Source organism: Malus domestica, chromosome 02, assembly GCF_042453785.1.
Source record: "Malus domestica chromosome 02, GDT2T_hap1".
Classification (NCBI taxonomy): Eukaryota; Viridiplantae; Streptophyta; class Magnoliopsida; order Rosales; family Rosaceae; genus Malus; species Malus domestica.
In genome coordinates, this window is record NC_091662.1 from 16228629 (window position 1) to 16248874 (window position 20246).

At 38.6% G+C, this 20246-nt stretch overlaps 1 protein-coding gene across 1 annotated transcript; it reads left to right on the forward strand.

The window, feature by feature from the left end:
• The first annotated feature begins 10155 nt into the window (after positions 1-10155).
• Positions 10156-13509, forward strand: LOC139191302 (uncharacterized). The gene is made up of 7 exons (XM_070811893.1): positions 10156-10234; positions 10618-11018; positions 11187-11514; positions 11662-11917; positions 11999-12143; positions 12623-12746; positions 13181-13509. The coding sequence occupies exons 1-7, from the start codon at positions 10156-10158 to the stop codon at positions 13507-13509; spliced, it is 1662 nt and encodes a 553-aa protein (XP_070667994.1).
• The last annotated feature ends 6737 nt before the right edge of the window (positions 13510-20246 follow it).

The window sequence follows — 20246 nt, forward strand, 5'->3', positions numbered from 1 at the left end:
TTCAGTCACAATAGTGGTTATTATTCAAGTATCAGATCATAGTCAATCAAACAAAAGAGTTGCGGTTTCTACCTAAAAATTTGCAGATCTGTGAGTTTGGGAGCTGTTCGAGTCTGTCTCTTCAGTCTCTTTGTGCATCTCGGGCACCTAATACAGAAAAACATCTGTGTAAGCTTCTACAGAGACTCATCACGAAAATATAACTTGCAGATATTTTTCGCAAGCTGAGAGACATGTATCTTGAACTAAGTGGGAGATGATTACCGTTGCATGTGCGAAATGGTCTCGATATACATGTTTAGAACTCGAATCCGTGATGGCGTGAGGCTTGGAAGACACATGGTTTGGTTGAGAAGAGATGGCGACTCAGGGCATTTTCCTTGTGTTGTTTGTCTCAGATTTGACATTATTGAGGGTCCTCACACAGATAACACCACATGCATGTGTTAGATTTTGTACATTTTCCTCAAATAAATAAATCTGAACAGGAAATCAAAAGATTTGAGAATGATTTACCTTTCGCATTGCAGTTTTTCAGATTTCCCACCAAGGTTAGGTATTCACGGAGGTATGGTTGTTGTTGGGTTATGGAAGTCTACGGATGCAGCGTTTCGGGGGTAAGATGAAGCTACTGTGAATGAGGAGGTTAGAAACGAGAGAGGGCTGAAAAATACAAAAATAGAAAAAAAAATGGAATGTTTGTATGAAGAGGGGTGCCAAACTGAGAAGACAATGGAAAGCATTCTCAGATTTGCTGTGAGAAAGAATGCAAACTCTTTCCATTTTGGAGGTCTATTTTTCATTGTAAAGAGATGTGGCGGCTGAGAGAAATGAAAGACTTCTTTCGGTCTCTATTGAAATGCGAGAGACCTGCGGTTTACAAAGCTTTCAGACAAGTGAGAGTGATCTGACCATTCTTTTGGAATCCTAAGGAGCTCAATGCAGTGATGCGTGCCACGTGTACATAACTGGAGTTTTCCCATGTCTGTTCAATAGACTCGATTTGAATTAAAGGGGGAGAAGAGCCGTTCGGCTCGATGCTCGAGGATGCCAGCTGCATCCCATTCATTTCAAGGGAATCCAATGTTCTTGCATTCTTCCTGGACCTTTGTTTGGCGGGCTGGGCTTCATTCCAAATGATTTTGAGTTATCTTCGTGTGTCATCCTTCCCAGGCCCACAGTTTGTCAGGCCACAATGGATTCCACTTCTACCAGGTGCATTCCTTTCTCATTTTTTTTATGTTATTTCTTTTGTTCCTTGTCATGTCGTTTTTGTCATTTCTTTGTCCTATTTGGTTAATTATTCATAGGTTTAGTTAGTGTCCGTTTTATTATTTAACTTTCTTTGTAAAGTTGTTGCTTTATTTTCTTTTATTTTTCCACACCTTGACGACAAAGTGTGAAATAAGTTTGGGGGTGGGAAATAACATTTTAGGATTTTAATTTTTATGTCAGTTAAAATTTTTCATTCTTTTGAAGTTAATATTCATAGATTATTTTAAACGTTAAAACAAATGGACATGGTGAAGGTTAATCCCATAGTAAAGTCTTTTCTATTTATCTTTGCTTAGACACTAATTCATGAATTATACTTTGAACTTTGCACATCACACCAACATGGTTTGTGGGGAGTGAGATTGAAACTCTTGCTTTTAGTCTAAGTTTATTTTTAATTTTTGTTTTAAGTAAAGTCAGTTATTATTGTGTTATAAAGTAATAATTGTCTCACCCGAAGGTTTGCCTAGTAACCAGGCCAGTTTTGCCTAATCAGCAGTGATTCTCGCGTCAAACGTTAAAGTTTTGGCATGGGGCAGAGTGGTTAGTTAGTTTCGTAGCCTTTTTAGCTCGGGTTAATAAGTACTTAGGGGTGTTCTACACCTAGTGCCCTAAAACCCTAGTGGTTTGGGAGTCATTGACCTAAAGCTCGCTACATGGGTTGGATCAAAATCTTAAGTGAACCGACATTGCACGACCACTACTGTTACTGAAAAAAAAATTGTTATATATGAAAAAAAAAGAAAGAGAAAAAATTGAAGAGAAAAAGAAAATGAAAAATAGTTATATTTAAAGTTAGTATGTGTGAAATAAAGAAGGACGAGAGGTAAGGGTTTTAGTCGAGTCTCCTTAACTATGTTGGTTCACTTTACACCAAGGGAAGTTTGTGAATTATTTTCTAATTGATTCTAAATGGCTTAGACTCTGTGGTGGGATTGGTTGGAACTTTTGAAAATATGTTCTAGTTTTTAAAATTTGCTATGGACTGCAACTTTGAAGGTGAAAATTTTTGTTAGCTAATTTTAGCTAGTTGTTTAGTTTGTTAAGTTTTTATTTTTGTTTTCTAGTTTTGTTTTGCTTGAGGACAAACAAAAAGCTAAGTTTAGGGGTATTTTGATGAGTAGATTTTATATTATATATTTTACCCTAATCTTAGTATATTTTGGTTAATATTTTGAAAGAATTTTGATACTTTGAATTGTATTTTCAATATAGAACTTTCAACTTCCTCTGGAGTAAAACAGGACCAAATGGACAAATTTTGAAGTAATTTCAGTTGGAGGACGTTCGTAAGTCACTTAGCTTGATCGTATCAAAATTTGGGATTTTTCCACCAAGCGGTTATTTTCTGGCGATAAAATAAAGGAGCGATGCGCAGTGCTGGAAAATGACGTTTTTGGGCTTAAATTGCGTTTTTGGAGCTTAAGATGACCTCAGATGGGTTCGTGGCATTCTGGAGAAGTGTTCAGAATATTCCAAATATTAAATCCAGCTATATTGGGCCAGTTTTGGAGCAGCTTATGGGTCTAAAACGTGGCTGTTTAGATTTTAGACGAATTTTACCATTTTAATTTAGGGTTATGTTTTTTTTTTTTTTTATGGGGATTAGGGTTTGTGTGGTGGTTTAGAAAATATATTGCTGAGCCGTCTACCACATTTTTTTTCGGTAAGCGTTCTATGCAATTTTGGAGACGGAGAGAATTGCTAGGGTTTTGAAGATTTTCTACTTGAAGGTGCTTTCAATCATTTTCTTAAATATATTTTCTATGGTTTTAATTATGAATATGAGTAACTAATTTCTATTGCTAGGGCGAAGCCTTGAGCCTTAGCATGAATATGTGATTTTTATTTAATTGCTTATGATTGATTGCATGCATACTTTGAATTGTTAATCACAGGGATAAAAACTATCTAATTGTCTTAATGCCTGATCACTATTAGGATCTTTAGAAAAGTAATTTGATGCAATTTTGGTCGGAATGTTCCCTGAAATTGACGCTGGCTTCTTGTGATTAATAATTGTAATTTCATTTAGGATGAATACCACGTCTTAAGGATTGCATGGTTTTTCAAAGGATTTTCATAAAGCATAATGAGTCTTTCATGTTCAGATTTGATTCGAACGTCCGGACGGGTTGCATGTTAGATATATGTTCTATATTGGAGGTTACAAGTAGAATATAAATTAGGAAAATCTAACCTTCAAAGTGACATGTGTAGATCATAAGTAATTGGTAAAAGTTCATAGGATTGCTAGGTGATGGTGGAACCCAAGCGCTTTCTTAATTTGATTTCTCCCAAAACTGTTTTCTTTTCCTTCTAGTTTTCAATATTGCAGATTGTTTACTTTAATTAATTAATTTCGTTTTAATTTTAAGTAGGTTATAAAATCAATCACCTCAATTTCTATTTTACAATAATTAATTGAAATTTGGTTAGTTTCGAATTATTTAATAATCCCTGTGGAGAACGACCTTGCAAGATCCGTTTATACTACAACAACCTTGTGATTCTTGCAAGTATTATAGGAGTTTTTATCGCATTCACATGAGTAGTAAAATCCCTATCATGGGGATTCCTTTGGTATGTCTTTGCTTCGACGGAAGCGTGGTTGTAAGCCTGTGCCATCACCTCAGAGTAAGTTTTCCAAGTGTTGGCATTGATCATGTACTTGAAGAAACAATCATGTAGGCCTGCCGTGAAGGCCTTAAGGGCGGTTTTGTCATCTGCCTCAACGCAACGAGAATATTCATGGCTGACGCGATCGACATACTCTCGTAGTGACTCGTCTGGCTTCTGGCGAATAGTGTGCAAGTCATCTGCAGAATGCAAGTGATCGGTCTGGAAGATATGTTGTGAGACAAACAGTTTCCTCAATTCCTCAAATGAGTCTACTGTCTCAGGTGGAAGACGGCAGTACCAGTTTAGAGCTCCGCTAAAGAGGGTGGAGGGGAAGAGAAGACATCGCTCTTCGTCGGTGTGCATCCGATATGCCATGGTGGACTCAAAGAGGTTAAGGTGTTCAATTGGGTCCTCCCTTCCAGTATTAAGTTGTAAACCAAGTTTTGTTTTGTCTTCGCTTGAAGAGGGTGTCGAGGATCCTTCACAATTAATCATTCACTAGTACACGGAGTAGAGAAGTTCTCATTAATTGTGAAGGGTTTACACAAGTACATAGGTTCAAGCTCTCATTTAGTGAGTACTAGTGAATGATTTAGTACAAATAACATTCAGAAATATTGTGAGAGAATGATCTCTATTTATAGAAGAGAGTTTCTAGTTTCATTCTGACATTGACACGTGTCGTGTTATGATTAGATTTTGATGTTGACACGTGTTGCGCTATGATTGGCTTCTGATGTCGACACGTGTCGCGCTGTAATTGGCCTCCTGGTTGGAGGGAAACTCTTCTGGGTCCTTGACGGTATAACGTTGACCGGTGCTCAGTAGTTTCGGGATTTGTCAAGTATGGTACAAACATTATTAATTGTTGTGGAATGATTTAACCCCCTCTTTTTTTGTAACTTTGAGTTATGTTATCTTAATATAATTTTACAAATGCTTTAACGTATAAAAAATTAAACCCAGATTGGCTACGTCCACGGAGTAGAGAAGTTCTCATTAATTGTGAAGGGTTTACACAAGTACATAGGTTCAAGCTCTCATTTAGTGAGTACTAGTGAATGATTTAGCACAAATAACATTCAGAAATATTGTGAGAGAATGATCTCTATTTATAGAAGAGAGTTTCTAGTTTCATTCTGACATTGACACGTGTCGTGTTGTGTTGTGATTAGCTTCTGATGTTGACACGTGTCGCGCTATGATTGGCTTCTGATGTCAACACGTGTCGCGCTGTAATTGGCCTCCTGGTTGGAGGGAAACTCTTCTGGGTCCTTGACGGTATAACGTTGACCGGTGCTCAGTAGTTTCGGGATTTGTCAAGTATGGTACAAACATTATTAATTGTTGTGGAATGATTTAACCCCCTCTTTTTTTGTAACTTTGAGTTATGTTATCTTAATATAATTTTACAAATGCTTTAACGTATAAAAAATTAAATTCCAACAAAATTTTCAAAACTGAACAAATCATCTTGGATAGTTCATAAACATAAATAATTTTTTAAGGGAATTGTTATTGACACTTCAAAAATCTCATTTGGCACTCCAAACTTTCTAAAATTAGAAAGAAAAATACAATTATGAGGAGTGTAGAATGTGATTTTGGAATGCTAATAACATTTCCTTTTTTTAAAGTAAGTATGTTCTAAAATTTATTTTATTCTTTTGACATTTGGATCTAAGTTTCGACGATTGGATTTTTTTCATACCATTGGATTTGAAAAGGAGTAATGCTAGGTAGACCAACTTTTCATACCATATTGCAAAGTATGTAATGTGTCACCAATAGAAAATAAGCACGTTAATCAACACTTGGGTAATAATCCAACCATCAACAACCATGTCATATGATTTACCAAATATGATTTAAATAGATGGTCTCTCTAGCATTTACCATTTGAAAAAAAAAACAAATATGAACAAGAAAAGGATTTTAATCGAGATCGTTGATCACCAACAGCCCAGAAATCGAACGCCATTAAAGCCCTTAAAATGTTATCGTTTTGCGGCTGGGTCCCCTTACTAGTTGGGGCCAAATTGTCGGCCACCTCAATACATCATCTCATGTTGTTTTTTAATAATAGGTGGGGCCCCAAATAATTTGGGTCGCCCAAATACAAATGCAAATTTGGGTTTAGTTTGGGTCCAAAATCAATTTTTTTGAGTTTAGATCTCTCCATTAGAGTTGGTCTTAAGGGCTCTATTATGGTACCTAGATTACATCATTTCGATTGCCCTGAAATTTTTTGGGATTAGGTCTCTCCATTGGAGTTCGTTTAAACTCAAATGTTTGGGTTTAGGTGTTGCCCTTGGAGTTGGTATTTAGGGCTTTGATATGGTACCTAGATTACATAATTTCGATTGCCCTAAAAGGCAATCATTGGATGAAAATTTTGGAATAATACAAATGATTAGTCAATTAATCTAGTCAAAGGGGTAAGATTACTAATTAAGGACTAATCTCAATAATCGTCATAGCCCCAAATTGTCACTCATGACCTGTGCAATTTTAGAGCATCAATTACAATTGTCTTCATTAAAAGGAGAATAAAATGAGTGTTTTAAAAGGAAAATTTAATGCAGTTGATTTGGTCAGTTGATAATGTTTCACTTGGGAAATGAGTTCAAATCTACTAACACTATTTAAAAAATAAAATAAAATAAAAATTTTGCTAAAACGATTCTAGTAGTTCTTATTAAAACCCTCGCACACCAATATTATTAATCATTGAAATGAATATAAAGTAATGAATATTTTTTTTAACAAATGATATTATCTACACTAAAGGGGTGGAAGAGTGGGATAAACCTTAATGGACTAACAATAATGTGGTTCAAATTCACCTTTAGCAAAATCGAACCTAAGATGTGACGACCCGTCCCTAATTTTCCTATGTAATTTCTTCCTGAGTATGTGTATTAACGGTTATGCCCTTATTGGCAAGTTACGTGGACGTATTCTTATCGCTTCATTTTATTTCTCACTATTACATTTAGATTGTACCCGTTGTTACGAGTGTACATAAATTTTATCAGTGTGAAAACACTGTTCCGGATAGGTTTTCGATACCTTTTTTGTACAAAACCCAAAAACCCTATCCCTTGGTGTTTTTTAGCCCATCCCGTGCACCCATCTCCATTATTTCACACTTTCACCAATCTCATCCATTCCCTCATTTCTGTCACCCAATCAGAAAAAGGAAAAAGGAAATCTTTATCTCTCTCTCTTCTTTCTCTCTCTTCCGTATGCTCTCTTATCTGCAAAACCCTCAAATGAGCTGCTAAGCTCACGGATCGAACCCAAAAACCACACCATTGTACTCCTCTCATCTTCTCGAACACAACCATGTTCTTGAAACCTGAAATGGACTAGTTTTCAACATCAAACTCGTGAGGTCTGAACTCGGGCAAACTGAGTTTGACGTGTTTTCGAGCGAGTTAGGGTGTTTTGAAGCTTGGGGAAGCTTCTACGCAACTCCTCGAGGCTCCTACAACAATTTGGGAGAAGTTTGGAAGTAAAACGATCGAGTTTTGAAGTGTTCACTTTTGGCCGGAACTTTTGAGGCTTTTTTCGACGACCTCCGTCCACTTTTTGGACTCCAAACAGGTATAACGCATTCTACTCTTCACTAGCTTCAAATCCATATAAAGTACGTCAAAAATGGTTGAGAATTGAAAGAGAATAGTGTGTTTGAAATTTTCCCAGAAATCCGGCGAAAAACCCAATTGTAGACGATGGCGGACGACGGCGACGACGGGGCTCATCGAAGAAGGAAACAGAATATTCTGTCAGAGTTGACGGAATATTCTTGACAGCGTCAGGTAACGCCGTTAAACTTTGTTAGCCTTTAACGGAATATTCCGTGGAATATTCCTGACGGCGTCAGGTCTACTGATGGCACTGGCCCGCGCGTGGGGGCGTGTGAGCCGGGCAAAAATTATTTTGAAAATTTGGGGATGTTCATGACGTCGAGTAAGTCATGATGGTATATTTAAACCCTAGGTTTGAGCAAACTATGGGGGTTTTATTTAGGTTTCTGTATATGTGCTTAATTAATTTTATTTTAGTTAATTCACATATAGGGGAAACGTATCCTGAGGACGTTCGAGGCCAAGTTAGGCTTGGGGGCTATGACCCAGCAACGTACTTGTGAGTGGGCAATTTATTTTTATATCTATACATATTTATAGTTTCCAGAATTACATAAATACATCACTTTGCGTATATATATTGCCAGCCTTGGATCCAAGTTAGGTGCCAGTCTTGTCGGGCAGATTGTATTAGGCAATGCCAACTTGTATGTGACGTGTTTATGTACCAGTCTTCACATGATCGTAGTACTAGAGCATATTGATTATACCCAGTCCTTTTCGTGTCAGAAATTATCTGTTCGAACTCATGTGTCAACCTAGATGGATGAGCACTTAGCTATACTTGATTATCACATGATTATATTATTGTGGCATTTGATATATCATGACTTGGCATAATTGTGGTTATAATGCTGTTGATTTATTGTTTATATACCTATATAGTATGTTTTAAGGAAACATACTTGTTTTACGGCAAGGGGTGAGTATATTCAAGGTAAAGGTTTTCCTTTAAGCATTGTTTTACTGACCCACTCAACATTGTTTTTTTTTCGCCTCTCCAGGACCTAGATAGCTGTACTCTTTGTGGCACCCGAAAAATCTTGGCAGTTCTAACAATCTCTTCTGATTAGACGTACGAACTTATCACTGTTGTGTAATAAGTGTACTTTAGTTACTTGACTACTCTTCTGTAGTCTCATTGTCTATTACGTTCTGAATAATTATAGTGGGTTCATCCCACGATTGCGCACTCTTTCCCTTTTGTTATTTAGTATAATTAGTTTTAATTTTATTCATTATTTGCATCACTTACCCTTATAGTTACGTCACCTCACGGTGATGGCCAGCATGCTTCGACTTTTCCAGGTCGGGGTGTGTCAGCTTGGTATCAGAGCATAGGTTTAGATAGTCTTGCACTTCCTAGTGTGTTTTAACTCTTGTTTCTTATGTTAGAACCATGTCACTTCATAGAGAGCCACGTTCTTCAACTGAGAATGTTTTTCCGAACTTTGGGTAGTTTGGTGAGGCTATTGCTAACGTTATTCAGTCTTCACTCCGTCATACCCCAAGGAATACTCTGGATATTGTATCTGGCCTGAAGATTAATGATTTCTTTGGTAATAAGGGATCGGATAAGTCAGAGATATGGTTTGATCATGTTGAGAATACCTTTCGAGTTATGCATAGGCAAGGTAATCTTCCCCTAGAGAGATGGGTTGAGACAGCGACCTGGTTCTTTCGATTGGGAGCCGAATCTTTGTGGGATCATGAAAGGAAATCATTATCTGATGAGGATTATATAAATTAGGATGTTTTCAAGCAGATATTTCAGACTAGATTTATTCATCTAGAGTATTAGGATAGTAAGAAGAATAAGTTCATAGATCTGAGGTAGGGTAAGATGTCAGCCACTGAGTATCATCGAAGGTTCACAGACTTATCTTGTTATTGCCCCGAGACTGCTGCTAATCCCCGAGAGATGCTTCGTTTGTTTAAGAGGGAAACTTGCAAGAAATGGCGTACTATAGCAACCTTTACTCCTTGTGCTACTTACCAGGAATTCTTCGAAGTCTTGCTTCAGATTGAAGATTCGGAGAATACTCATGACGATGAGGATGAAGATGTTGGTAAGAATGCCCAGAGGTACGGTAACAGGGGCAATCATCACTTGGCCCGAGAAGGGCTCAAAATTTTAAAAGGAGTAGGAACAACTCTGGATCATCGAGCAGGGGTTCTAACTCCTGTACACCCCAGAGAAGAGGCAGACCCACTGGTGGTTCTCGTTTTCAGAATCAAGGAAACTCCAGCAGTTCAGGTGTTCAGTTTTGTTACAGGTGTAACACCCGTCACTATGGCGAATGTAAGAAAAGAAGTAAATGATGTTTCACTTGCGGATAGACAGGGCATATGGCCTATAACTGTCCTCAGAATCAGAAGAATCAGCTTGCTAATCAACCACCTACAGTCCCCCTACAACAGTTTCCAACACCTGGTAATCGTCAGCAGATAAGCTATGGTGGAGCTTTCCACTACCAATGGGACATAGCCCAGAATCAGGGAGGACCATACCAGTACACACCTAAGGTTCCCTATTATCAGGGAGGCTATCAACAAATTCAGGGAGGTTATCCACAGTTCCAGAGAGACTATACACAGTATTAGGATGGCGGAACACAGATGTATACTGGCGTCTAACAGTGGAGGTTCAGGCAGACAGGCAAATCTACCTCAGCAAGGCCGAGGTAATCATGGTCGAGGTAACCATACTCAAGCGAACAAGAGACGTGGGGGCAGGCAGCAAGTTTAGGGAAGAGTCAATAACATCACCCTTCAGGATGCTCAGGTTAACCTAGACTTGATCATGGGTACGTTGAATGTTCTAGGCCATTTTGCTAAAGTTTTAATTAATTCTGGTGCTAAACACATTTAGTTATTTCCCATAAGGTTGCTCAAACGACTCAACCACATCCTACTTCACTTGGTTACGAGTTGGAATTCTCGATGCCTAGGGGTGAAATTTGTTATGTTAGTTGGGAATATCAAGGATGTCCTATCCTTGTCGAAGATGTAGTCATGTCGGCTAATCTTGTTCCTTTGGATATCGTTGATTTCGACGTTATTTTAGGCATGGATTGGTTACACTATAATCGTGCCAGGTTGGACTGTTATGAGAAGGTTGTTACTTTTCATCGATCGGGCATGCCTACTGTTATGTTTGTTGGTGAACGTAGTGGTCTAAAGCACGGAGTTATCATTGCTATGAGGGCGAGACGATTGTTGAGTAAAGGTTGTAAAGGTTACTTAGTTCATGTTGTGCTATCAGAAGAGACTACTGCATCTGTGGAAGACGTTGGAGTAGTTAGGCACTTTCTCTATGTTTTTCCCGAAGAATTACCTGACTTACCCCTGGATCATGAAGTGGAGTTCACCATCGATCTACTTCCAGGTACTAATCCTATTTCCCTTACACTTTATCGTATGGCTATTGCAGAGTTGAGGGAACTTAAAACTCAGTTGCAAGAGTTGGTTGATAAGGGTTTAATTCAACCAAGCACTTCCCCGTGAGGAGCTTCAGTTTTGTTTGTAAGGAATAAAGATGGAACTTTAAGGTTATGCATCGATTACAGACAGTTGAATCGGGTGACAATTAAAAACAGTTATCTGTTACCTCATATTGATGATCTATTTGACCAGCTTAAAGGTGTTTGTGTGTTCTTGAAGATTGACCTAAGGTCTGGTTACTACCAATTGAAGATCAAAAGCGATGACGTTCTGAAGACAGCTTTCAGAACTCGATATGGTCATTATGAATTTCTAATGATGCCATTTGGATTGACTAATGCACCCGCAACTTTCATGAACTTGATGAATCGAGTATTTCATCCATACCTCGACAGGTTCGTCATTGTTTTCATAGATGACATTTTGGTGTATTCGAAGAATGAAACTGATCATGCCAAGCATCTGAGTTTAATTCTAAAGACGCTAAGGGCAAATCGGTTATATGCTAAGTTCAGCAAATGTCAGTTTTGGCTGGATCAAGTGTCATTTTTAGGGCACTTGGTATCAGCTCAGGGTGTGCTTGTGGATCCTCAGAAAGTCACAACCGTGGAGAATTAGGAACAACCTCAGACAATTATAGAAGTTCAAAGCTTTCTTAGTCTTGCAGGTTATTATCGGCGCTTCGTGAAAGACTTTTCAACTATAGCACTACATTTGACAAAATTGACTAGAAAAGACGTTCCTTTTGTGTGGAGTAATGAGTGTGAGCAAAGCTTCCAGCAGTTAAAGTATCTTCTCACTCATGCATCTGTCTTAGCACTTCCCGATGATGGTGGGAACTTCGAGATCTACAGTGATGCGTCTCTGAATGGTCTTGGATGCGTGTTAATGCAGCATGATAATGTGTTTGCTTATGCATCACGGTAGTTAAAGCCTCATAAGAGGAACTATCCTACTCATGATCTCGAATTGGCAGTGATCATTTTTGGTTTGAAAATTTAAAGGCACTATCTTTATGGGGAAAAGTGTAAGATGTTCACTGATCATAAGAGCCTTAAGTACATCTTCACTCAGCCAGATCTCAATCTCAGGCAACGGAGGTGGGTAGAGTTACTCAGTGATTATGACTGCACCATTGAGTATCACCAGGTCGTACCAATACGGTAGTTAATGCTCTTAGTAGGAAGTCTCATGGCCAACTTAATGCTCTTTATGCTAGTCAAATTCCTCTTTTGACTGACCTAAGATCCACTGGAGTAGCTTTGAAAGAGGGTCGACAAGGGGCCTTAATTGCCAGTTTTCAGGTCAGACTGGTTCTATTGGATCGTGTTCTCGTAGCCCAGATGAACGATACAGAATCTCAAGAATTGATATAGGTAGTGTTAGACGAGAAAAAGAATGACCATTGGATTAGAGATCCTGACGGCATGCTTATGCAAGGTGAACGGATGTATGTATCGAATGTTAAGGAACTAAAGAGAGACATATTGGATGAAGCGTATATTTCTGCTTATGCGATGCATCCAGGGAGCACCAAGATGTACCATACCATCTGGCACTTTTATTATTGGCCAAGTATGAAAAGAGAAATTGCAGAGTATGTTAGTCGTTGTGCAATTTACCAATAGGTTAAGGCAGAAAGGAAAAAGCCATTTGGATTGCTACAACCACTCCCGATACCTCAATGGAAATGGGAAGATATTACAATGGATTTCGTGTACAAATTACCTCGTACTAGAAATGGTTACGATGGTATCTGGGTGATAGTTGACCGCTTACCAAGTCAGTGCACTTCATACCCGTTTGTGAGAATTACTCGTTAAGTCAATTAGCCGAACGGTTCATCTCTGAAGTGGTTAGGTACCACGGAGTTCCATTTAGTATTATTTCTGATCGGGATCCCCGATTTACTTTGAAGTTCTGGGTAGCGTTTTAGGAAGCTTTGGGATGAAGATTACTCTAAATCACCTATCATCCTCAAACTGATGGGCAGTCAGAGAGAACTATTTAGACTTTAGAAGATATGTTGAGATAGTCAGTTCCACAGTTTGGTGACGTTTGGCACAAGCGTTTACCGTTGATAGAGTTCGCGTACAATAACAGCTTCCATTCTAGTATTGATATGGCACCATTTGAAGCGTTGTATGGGAAACCGTGTTGTACTCTACTTTGTTGGTCTGAGGTAGGTGAACGAGTTTTGGTGGGCCTTGAGATCGTGGATGAGATGATACGGAACATCGAGGTGATAAAGGCTAACTTGAAAGTGACCCAGGATCGGCAAAATAGTATCGCAGATAGACATTCCACCGATAGAGTTTATGAGGTTGGTGATTGGGTATTCTTAAAATTATCGCCATGGAAAGGTGTGGTGCGATTCGGCAAGAAAGGGAAACTCAGCCCTAGGTACATCGGACCGTACCAGATCGTTGAACGAGTTGGTGAAATTGCTTATCGACTTGCCTTGCCACCAGAGTTGGCGAGAGTGCACAATGTGTTTCACGTATCGATGCTATGAAGGTACGTCTCTAATCCGTCGCACGTGATCCCTCCTCAGCCACTAGAGATCAATCCAGATTTGACCTATGATGAGGTTCCAGTGACTATCCTTGATTAGAAGAATAAGGTTCTTAGGAACATGACCGTGCGGATGGTGAAGGTTTTATGGAGGAACCACTCAGTGGAGGAAGCTACTTGGGAGACAGAAGAGCATATGTGAGATATGTATCCACGTCTGTTTTATGGCTTTGATTTGTAGTCAGTGTTGAAATTTCGGGGATGAAATTTTTATAAAGGGGTAGATTGTGACGACCCGTCCCTAATTTTCCTAGGTAAATTTCTCCCCGAGTATGTGTATTGACGGTTATGCCATTATTGGCAAGTGACGTGGATGTATTCTTATCACTTCATTTTATTTCTCACTATTACATTTAGATTGTACCCATTGTTACGAGTTACGTAAATTTTATTAGTGTGAAAACATTGTTCTGGATAAGTTTTCGATACTTTTTCTGTACAAAACCCAAAACCCCAATCCCTAGCTTTTTCTTAGCCCATCCCGTGCACCCTCTTCCATTATTTCACACTCTCACCAATCCCATCCATTCCTTAATTTCTATCACCCAATCAGAAAAAGGAAAAATGAACTCTCTCTCTCTTTCTCTCTTTAGTATGCTCTATTCTCTGCAAAACCCTCAAACGAGCTACTAAGTTCACGGATCAAACCCAAAAACCACACCATTGTACTCCTCTCATCTTCACGAACACAACCATGTTCTTGAAACCTGAAATGGACAAGTTTTCAATGTCGAACTCGTGGGGTCCGAACTTAGGCAAACTGAGTTCGACGTGTTTTCGAGTGATTTAGGGTGTTTGGGAAGCTTCTACGCAACTCCTCAAGGCTTCTACAACAATTTGGAAGAAGTTTAGAAGTAAAATGATCGAGTTTCGAAGAGTTCACTTTTGGCCTAAACTTTCGAGGTTTTTTCCGACAACCTCCGTCCACTTTTTGGACTCCAAACAGGTATAACATGATTCTACTCTTCACCAGCTTCAAATCCATATAAAGTACGTCAAAAATAGTTGAGAATTGAAGGAGAATAGTGCGTTTGAAATTTTCCTAGAAATCCGGCGAAAAACCCAATTGCAGACGGCGACGGACGATGGCGACGACGAGGCTCATTGAAGAAGGAGACGGAATATTCTGTCAGAGTTGACGGAATATTCTTAACGGCGTCAGGTAACGCTGTTAAACCTGTTAGCCTTTAACGGAATATTCCTGAAGGCGTCAGGTCCACTGGCCTCACTGGCTTGAGCGTGGGGGCTCGTTTAGGGGCGCGTGAGCCGTCCAAAAATTATTCTGAAAATTTGGGGATGTTCGTGACGTTGAGTAGGTCACGATGGTATATTTAAACCCTAGGTTTAAGCAAACTATGGGGGTTTTATTTAGGTTTCTATATATGTGCTTTAATTAATTTTATTTTAGTTAATTCACATATAGGGGAAATGTATCCCAAGGACGTTCGAAGCCAAGCTAGGCTTGGGGGCTACAACCCAGTGACGTACTTGTGAGTGGGCAGTTTATTTTTATATCTATACATATTTATAGTTTCCAGAATTACATAAATACATCACTTTGCGTATATATTGCCAAATAATTGAGAATTGTGATATTAAATGTGATAAATGCTGCTATATAGTTGGGATATTATTGTCATGACATTCATACATATCTTTACACGCTCATCTTGCTGCACCAGTGTTAGTACTCGACCTAGGGCCAAGGCCAGTCCTTCACATGTATGTTCACATCGCATTATTCGCTCGCCTTGGATCCAAGTTAGGTGCCAGTCCTGTCGGGCAGATTGCATTAGGCAATCTGACTTGTATGTGACGTGCTTCTGCACCAGTCTTCACATGATCGTAGTACTATAGCATATTGATTACACTCAGTCTTGTTCGTGTCAGAAATTATCTGTTCGAACTCGTGTGTCAGCCTCGATGGATGAGCACTTAGCTATACTTGATTATCACATATTATATTATTGTGGCATTTGATATATCATGACTTGGCATAATTGTGGTTATAATGCTATTGATTTATTGTTTATATACCTATATAGTATGTTTTAAGGAAACTATACTTGTTTTATGGCGATTGGTGAGTATATTCAAGGCAAAGGTTTTCCTTTAAGCATTGTTTTACTGACCCACTCAACTTTATTTTTTTTCGCCCCTCCAGGACCTAGATAGCTATACTCTTTGCGGCAATCGAGGAATCTCGGCAGTTCTAACATTCTCTTCTGATTAGACGTACGAACTTATCACTATTGTGTAATAAGTGTACTTTAGTTACTTGACTACTCTTCTGTAGTCTCACTGTCTATTACGTTCTGAATAATTGTAGTGGGTTCATCCCACGATTGCGCACTCTTTCCCTTTTGTTATTTAGTATAATTAGTTTTAATTTTATTCACTTTTTGCATCATTTACCCTTATGGTTACGTCACCTCACAGTGATGACCAGCATGCTTCGACCTTTCCAGGTCAGGGTGTGTCATAAGACCTCTTACACTTATAAATGAAGAGGAATACCACTAGATCCTAATACTAAGTGTCAAAGTAATGAATATTATTAAGTAGAAAGTATGAAATTGTTGTAGGCATAATTTACTGAATAATATAAGCGGCATAGAGAGAAAAATAAGAGATGTGTAATTGTGAGATGTGTTATTCCACCCCATTGTACCTTTATTTATAGTAGTAGGGAAGATAAATTCCTTGCCCTAATAGGATAATATTTTGTATAAGATATCTCATATATGAAAGGATGTACACAATCACATTCCTAATCTAATAGGATTGCAACACTCCCCCTTGAGTGTATAAATACTCAAACAAATGGCGCGTCAAATCTTCAGCGATGAAATAAGTACAGTTGATGAAGTCGTCGGCACAATGAGCGAATGCGAGTCTCAAATCAACAGAAGAATGCATAAAAGGTAAAACTCACCAAACCTCGCTATGGTAAAACCTAAGGTGGGATAAAAATTCATAGACTAAGGAGAAAAGTGAAAAGTTGCATTAAGTTAAAACTATACGTCTTATATACATAAGTAGGAGAGCTTACAAGGGTTTGATCAGCCCAAGATGGGTGCCTCGTCAAAACCTAGTTAGGTAGCAAAAACGCAATGGGAAAAATGCTCTTAGTCGTAGGGAAAAAATACACATTAAGATCAAGTGAGTATACTTCTGGATATTCCGCTTAAGTTTAACATAATTTCCAAATGAAAACTACAAGCATTGCGTATGAATAGTTAGGCATACCAGTTCATTGGACAAACTTCTGAAAGGTTGACTTCGGCAATGACATCGTGTAGAGGTCGGCAAGATTGTCTGGGATAGCTTGCTTAACTTCAGTTTCCTAATACTTTGCTGTTGTGATGTAGACGCAATATGTCTTGGTGTTGACTTCGTTGATATATCATGTCTTGGTCGAGTGGATACATGTGGCATAGTCTTCATGGATCGTCGTTGGGACTCAACGATGGATGAAAACAGCAAGTTCTTCGAATATGCTCAACAAGAGCTTTCAACCATGTCTCATATGTGGTGTAGTGAAGTAAGGTGAGTCTCGGAACGATTCGAAGATTTCGCAAGTAAGGTCATATCGTGGACCTCTAAGATATTGCAATATCCCTAACAGTAAAGACATAACCATTTTGGGGATATGCTTGGTACAGGTTTGATAAGTAACCAACGTCAGCATAACAAGCAAGGCAAACATCATTTTCGAGGACCAGAGGGCTCAAATCTGCTCGGAATGCGTTGGGATTAACCCAAATTCGTAGTACCTTTCAGGGTAACAAAGGTAACATCTTTAATATTAATTCATTGGCTGCGTGTAGGCGCAGTGCTGCATCTTTACAAATAGATCAATAGCGAATGAGATGTCATTTCTAACGTAATGAGCTAAGTACAACAAAGGGCAAAGTTGAACTCAGTTATGGAACTTCTGATTCCATAACCTTTTCAAAGGTCTCATTTGCATATAGCGTATAGAAGATCATAAGTATACTCAAAGGTAACACATTCGGGGTGTAGTTCGACTAGTAGACCAAAGTACCGTCAAAACAACACTTGAACTTTAGGTCAAGGTATAAATGAGTTTTCCTAAGATTCATCATCTCAAATTTCGTTTTCATGTGTGACGTAGTTTTCTTAAGCTCTTTCAGAGTCTTAGTGAGATGCATATCAACGACATAAACTGCAACTTTAGCAATTCGAAATAACTTCATAGTTTAACACGCAAGGGCATAATTCATATCCCTAACTGATCAAATAATCACATAGACGGGTATACCACATCTGCTGGATTGCTTCAATCCATAAGTGAACGCCTCAAAAGAGTTGAGAGAGTGTTCCGTGGTTTGGAATCAGTCTTTGTAATTTTTCAGGAAGTTACATGTAAATCTCTGTATCAATATTCCCATGGAGAAACACTAACCACATTTCATAATGCTGCAGTCAAGCACAGGGCGTTTAAGAGAAATCTTGCGCCATTTGGCATGCATTACTTTGCACTATTTCATTCATCTCGTTATGCTTCATTTCCCACTTGTAACACAACAAGGTTACCTTGGGCAGTGTATGAATGACAGATCCAAACACACTTTGGTAAGGAATTTTAATTTGATTGTTTTTGGTCGTCCAATCAATTCTACGTTGTCACTAATCAACGGAACATGGTTCGATATCGTCTCTTTTCATTTATTTCGGTAGCTACCATATAAGCAAAAACATCACCGATGATAATATCATTCCAATTCCATTATCTCATCCAAACTAGTATACTGGACCAAGAATTTCAAGTCTCGGGACTAATCCAGATTAATCTTATGAGATGGAAATGATTTGAGATAGTGATCGAGTATGTATTTATTATGTGTCGTGATCTTCTTCTTCTAGGGAAGTGAATCCTATGAACCAAGTGATTTGTCGTGCTTCAAGCCAAGAACATATTGATTGACTATCCGCCGGTATACCAAACCATTCAAGATGGGTGGCCAAATCATCATTTAGGGGTGGCACATCCTTCGAGGATGTTAACTCGATGTTCGTTAAGTATGTCTATCCTTGTAGACATATTTGTAGCTGATATATGATCTCGACACTTTAACAAATGTGTCTGGAGTAACATTTTGAAAGCTAGAATACATCACACTGGCTTATCAGATTTATGCGATATGGGGATTGATATGAGACATAGTGGGCCACGTCCACATAAATTCACGTTGTTCTATAGGAACATTGACGTTCTTACCTCCCCCTAACGGCGGAAAGACTATCTCATTGAAGTGACAATACGCAAATGAGCGGTAAAAAGATTGCATGCAAAGGCTCTAATGAGAGCTAGTGTGAAGGAGAATCATGATCGACAAAGATTCACATCACACAACTTGGCACATGGAATGCACACCCAAATACGTAAATACGAAACGTCAGGTTCGTACCCATTAACCAACTGTAACGTCAAAAAGGTTGGGTGGCAATGGGCCTCAAGGAGGACCAACATAGCTACGTACAAGATTACATAGTCCAAGGCAGAAACTGAAAACTTGGTGCGTTCACCAAGGTTCGAGCAATCAATTAAATTGCGCTTTATGATCGCTCTACGAGGATATTTTAGGGTGAACATGGAAATTTAATGTTCAATTATAAACCCAAAGAAATGCAATACTTATTGAAAACCATCGATATAAACTCTTTGGCATTATCTAGTCTTCTAGACTTTAAGGGATAATTGGGATGGTGAACCCTTAAAATCAGCCATGAGGGTTAGTAGCAATGTGTATGGATAAATATGTGACCAGTTTGTCGATTCATCAACTAAAACCATAAGTATTTATATGGTCCACATTTTGGTTGGATTAGTCCACATATATTCCCTTGAATCCACTGTGAAAAAAGGTCGTTCCATATCTTTGCTAGGGATGATTTAGAAAACCAATTTCCCCAACGAGTAGGCTTGGCAAAGTGCGCTTGTAGGCACAAGATCAGTACTTCAGGTAAGAAGATGCGTTGTGGCATCATTGTTTGACCTATGTGTCCCAAACAGTTGTGCCAAGGCAAGTAAACTACTTAATCACCAAGCTCCAGGCCAGCCACATGTAGCATGTTCCCAGTTGGGAGGCTGCCCATTGGCCCCAAAACAAAGCTTCAGGCTCATTTTTAGAGCTGATGCAAAAATATTATACTCTATTTTCCATCAGTGGTTTCATTCATGATTATTGTCATCTCGAATATCCTTAAGACTCAATGACGTTATTCCAAAATAGGGAAAATATAAGGTCTCTTAAATGGTAATTTAGTACCATTCATATAACGATGAGCGTGCCAATGCTCTTAATCAGGTTGGATAAACCTGAAGTCATTACTAGAGAGGTGATTTAGGTATAAAGTTAGTGTGCGTAGTATCACATTCATCTAGACAACTAACTTTCCCACATTCGTACTAATCACGTGTTTAATTGAATTTGGTCACATGTATTCGAAACATGATTCAATTAACTCATATTCGAAGACAATATCGATAAGATTATCCATAACGAAAAACAAACACCAAACTTGAATCCAAGAATATAGAAAAATGTTCACAAAGTAAATCAGAGTTACTAAGGGGATTCGGCCAACAAGGCCATTCATATCAAAATTCTACTATTTCAATGGTGTTTGGTGGAGCAAAATTAGTCTCAC

Bases quoted from the DNA above. Each gene is read 5' to 3' on its own strand.
- LOC139191302 (XM_070811893.1), top strand. From the start codon at position 10,156: ATGGCGGAACACAGATGTATACTGGCGTCTAACAGTGGAGGTTCAGGC. The intron at 11,918-11,998 runs GTAGTTAAAGCC...GAAAATTTAAAG, and splicing joins GTGTTTGCTTATGCATCACG to GCACTATCTTTATGGGGAAA. The intron at 12,747-13,180 runs GTATCTGGGTGA...GGTCTGAGGTAG, and splicing joins TACTAGAAATGGTTACGATG to GTGAACGAGTTTTGGTGGGC.